The sequence below is a fragment of the Terrapene carolina genome, unplaced genomic scaffold (assembly GCF_002925995.2).
Source record: "Terrapene carolina triunguis isolate 2854851 unplaced genomic scaffold, T_m_triunguis-2.0 Scaffold195, whole genome shotgun sequence".
Classification (NCBI taxonomy): Eukaryota; Metazoa; Chordata; order Testudines; family Emydidae; genus Terrapene; species Terrapene triunguis.
The window spans coordinates 708966-713322 of record NW_020664546.1 but is presented as its reverse complement, the minus strand read 5'-3'; the positions used below and the strand labels follow the sequence as shown (position 1 = coordinate 713322).

At 54.5% G+C, this 4357-nt stretch overlaps 1 protein-coding gene across 1 annotated transcript in view; it reads right to left on the bottom strand.

Annotated features, from left to right (window-relative positions):
- Nucleotides 1-1017: 1017 nt before the first annotated feature.
- The window catches only part of LMOD1 (leiomodin 1), a 16769-nt gene continuing 13429 nt past the window's right edge, over nt 1018-4357 (bottom strand). The window contains exons 4-5 of the mRNA XM_029912293.1: nt 3229-4354; nt 1018-2100 (exon numbers count right to left, since the gene is read on the bottom strand). Of these exons, the coding sequence (XP_029768153.1) occupies nt 2074-2100; nt 3229-4354 (1153 nt within the window). The 3' untranslated portion in view covers nt 1018-2073. The remainder of the gene's footprint in view (nt 2101-3228; nt 4355-4357) is intronic.

Below are 4357 nucleotides of genomic sequence, written 5' to 3'. Positions count from 1 at the left end.
GCTGTGCCTTGGGCTGGCCACGCCTGCTGCCCCCTTTCAGAAACTGGGACTTACAGGACCTGAGATGGCTTTTGGACTTGGGTGCAGCTACAGGCACCAGCAGGTGAGTCAGGCATAGGCGCTGACTCCATGGGTGCTCCAGGGCTGGAGACTCCAGGGCAGGAGCACCCATGGAAAAAAATTAGTGGGTGCTTAGCACCCACCAGCAACCAGTTCCTCCCCCCACCCAGCACCTCCCGCCCACCTGCTGCCCTGCCGATCAACTCCTCCCCCTTCCTCCTAGCGCCTCCCGCCCACTGCAATCAGCTGTTCCGCGGTGTGCAGAAGGTGCTGAGGGGAGTGGGAGGATTGGGGACAGGGCGTACTTGGGGGTGGGGGCAGAACTGGGCGGGAAGAGATGGGGTGAGGGAAGGGGTGGAGTGGGGCCAGGGCCTGGGGCGGAGCAGGGGTTGAGCACCCCCCAGGGCAAGGAAGAAGCTGGTGCCTGTGGAGTCAGGTGCTACCTTGTGACATTGAGCAGTGGGAGGTTCCCCTCATGCTGATGTGTTATCGCCCCTCAGTTCATCTCACCCAGGCTCAGGAGGGCCACGGATCAGCAGCACGTCAACAGCCCCCTGCTTTCTCATCGCTGGCCATCTGACGGGGCTCTGAGAACAGCCTGGGCCTGGGACAGCGCTCCACTGGGGCCCTGCCCTGTGCTTTGGCAAGAACAGCTCAGGAGGGAATTGCCCCCTCCCCAGAGAGCAGTTCTCAGAGTCAGGGCCCCCTCTCCCCAACAATGGTGGCTTAGGGTACCTGGTCTACTGTGAAAATGACGCAGCATGCAGCCAAAGGGGATTTAAAGGCACGCAAAGCGATGAGCCCAGAGAATGGGCGTGGACAGGCAGGCATGGGGCACACAAGAGCAGACCCCAGGGTGTGATTCCCTAGACCCTCCCTGCTACACCGACGCAGACCTCCCCAGCTCCTTAGGCGCAGCCCCCCTCTGCTCCTCTGACACAGACCCTCCCCCCGCTCCTCAGGTGCAGAGGGCTCTGGGCATGCTAGGCTACAGCCTGCAGGCCAAGCACATCCTTCCCAGTGCCTCCCTCGTGGACAGCTGGGTCTGAAAACCAGGAGCAGTGTTCTCTCAGCAAAAACCCTGCTTTCTGCTTGCCAGTCCCCACCATGTGTGTCCAGCACTAAGGGCAGCAGCACAGTGACAGCAGGATCAGTCATGTAAAGCATGGCACTAGACAGTGGCTGCACTGAGCCCTGAAGATACTGGGGGGAGGTGACATCTCTGGGCCAGCCCTCTGCAAATTTCAGTTATTTCTTTGCACAAAATATCAGCATCAGGTGTATCTCCCCAGCCCCCTGCAACACATTCAGCCAATACTAACTGTCTGTGGCAGTCAGCGTCTCTCCCCTTGCACCGTACGCTCCCTTTTCCTTTTCAGGGCACTGGAGATCCTGAACCCGCAGAGAGGAATGTCAATTCATTTCTGCCCCAAGCATTCTCCTGAGTTTGGCTCTGCGTCACTCTAGACAATGTCCCGCTGCCAGTTCTGCCCGACAGACTCCAAGCTGAGAGCAAAGCAAGGCTCTTTGGGGTGCCGGTTGCTGTCTGTGTGGTGTTCTGTATTGGCAGAGCCACGCGGTTCTGGAGATGTGGACCCAGACATTTAGGGACATCCATCCTGCATCTGCTGCACTTGGTAACTACTCATGCTCCAAACTCTGTCAGCGGCAACAGGAACAAACACCCTCTCCCCATTCCTGCAACCCTGCCCCCATCTTGCACTGGCACGTCGCACGCTGGTGCTGGCTAAAAGAAAGAGCTTTAAGATTTTTAAAATTGTAAAAATGAATACCAGGTCTGCCGCACACACTGCATCCAATGACCCCAGGGCCCTTCTCAGGGCTGCCCCCCTCAGTTGGACCCCACAGAGAACACTGCTCCTCCAGCTCTGGGGCAGGCAGGTGGCCACTGCAGAGTCCCCAAGGACTGGTCATGTAAACAGTCATAAGAAAGGCTAACGTCCTATTTTCTGCCACAGGTCTCATCCATGCGGGAGATCCAGCTTCCATGTCCTATTGCAATAGTTTTGGGACCTCCACCTGCCAAGATAAAAGGGTTGGTTACCCTTCGGCACAGGACTGGAACCAGGGGGTTACTGGAATGGGTTGGGCTTGTTTATTTTTAAATGAATTGAGTGTGAGCCAGGTGTTGCATTAGTAGCCATGGGGAGTGACTCTCTCTCCAGTGGGCAGGCAGCAGCGGCAGCTCAGGGCTCTTTTCCCTGTCCCAGCTCGAGAGGGTCGAGGGGAATTCAGTCTCCATGGGCCGTTCAGTCTGTGCCTCTCACTGATGCCAGAAAACCAGTTGCAATATGGGCAACTCAGGTGGGGCCTGCAATTCCCCAAGCCACTGCTGAGAGACAGGGCACCTCGTTACTATTCACCTGAGTCACCAGCCTTCACACTTGACTCTAACAGGAGATCTCTGTCTCACACTGAGCCAGACAGAGCCTGTGGTGTATCACCTGAGCTCAGACACCGGCACTGGGCTGAGATGGCGAAAAAGACAGATGTTCACCTCACTAACACCTGGCTCAGCTGGGTCCCATGGCACATGCCTCTGGGTACTACACTGAGCACATGCCCAGTTATCTGTGGCTGGATTATTGAGGGAGACATTGTAAAAAATCCTCAACCTCAGAGTGTAGAAACGCCCCAGAAACTAAGTGCCCGTGGGCCTGGGGAATCTGGGCTCACCCACTGTCGGCTGGTGACTCACAGGAATTTTCAGGCTATTGAGCTCATCTGAAGCCAAATCTTGGTCCCCCAGCAACTGGCCATTGACTTAAATGGGGTGGGATCAGAATTTGGCTGCTGGAAAGAATATAGGAAAACTGCTCAGGAGCCTTCAGCCAGTTGCTTTGGGGTTACCGGGCTTTGCCGAGGCAAACGGCGAGAGGATCTAGGGAACTGACTAACGTGCCAGAATTCCATTCCAGAGGTTGGTTCTGATTGGCTAGCACACAGAGGCTCTCCAAAGCAGGTTAGGCCTCCCTTATTCAGTACTCAGGTGACATGAATGTGGTGTCCAAATGTGCTTGGACTCAAACGCTGGGGTGGGTGGGGGTGTGGGAGGAAAGGAACCTAAAGCTAGACCTGAAATCTTGGGTCACCCAATGAACCTGGTAATGTTCTGTGGAGATCCCAGCTCCTTGGCCCCTCACTTGCCTTCTTTAGCTGTTTGACATTGCTGGATCGAATGGCCGCCAATAGCTGGTCCCTTGAGTTCTTCTCCTGAGCAGGAAGTGCCTTCTCCACCATCTTCCTCTGGGTGGCTGGAGAGAGAGAATTCCTTATATTTTCATTGATCAGGGGTGGGGCTAGTGGAGGTGGGGGTGGGGGAGGTGCAGCAGGAGGCCCACCCTTCTTAGGAGAACTTTTAGGGGAAGACCACGGGGAAGATTTTGGGGATGACTGTGGCGAAGGCTTGGGGGACCCCTTTTGCAAGCCGCCTGCCTTTGGCACCTCTAGCAGTTCTTTCTTCTCGCTACGTTCCTGAACCTGCTTCTGTTCCTGCAGGCGTTTCTGCCTCTGCTTGTCCATGTTCCTACTCAGCAGGTTTGTGGCTGTCATGCGGGGACCTGCCAGTTCAAAATGATAGCCCAGCTTCAGGAGGGTGGTATTCTCCTTCAGTAGCTTGGCTATCTCCATCTCTGTCTTCCCCCCGCAGATGTGTCTCTGGTTATGGAAACGCAGCTCTGTCAGGGTGTTGTTCTGCAGCAGCGCACGGAAGATGGCCAGGATCCCTTTACCTGTGATGTGGTTAGAGTCCAGATTGATGCTGGTTAGTGTCTTGTTTGACTTCAACATAATGGCGATGGCAAATGCGACATGGTCATCAGCACGGGTATTGGCCAGTGAAAACACTTTGACTATGGTGTTAAATTCCAAGGCCTCTGTGAAGCGCACCAGGATTTCACCGGTGATGCAGTCGGAGTTATTGACATTGACTTCTGTCATCTCTGGATCATTATTCTTCACTCTTTCTAAGGGCTCATCAAAGATACTGGAAGCTGCTTCTTCCTCTTCCTTGGTCTGGCTTGGGAGGCTATCCACGGGTTTTGAGGAGCTGTTTTCTGGGATCTGTTTAGGCTCTGTCTCTGGTGCTAGAGGAGCCTTTTCCTCAGTGACACCTTTGGAGTCTGTAAGTGATTTCTCCTTACCATCAACCTTTGAGTATTTCTTTAAAGCTGAACACCTTTCTTCTTCTTTACTCTCCTTTTCTCTCTTTTCTTCTCCTTTTCTATTCCTTCCTAGCTCTTTCTTTGGTGCTGCACTCTTCTCTTCTTCCTTTCTG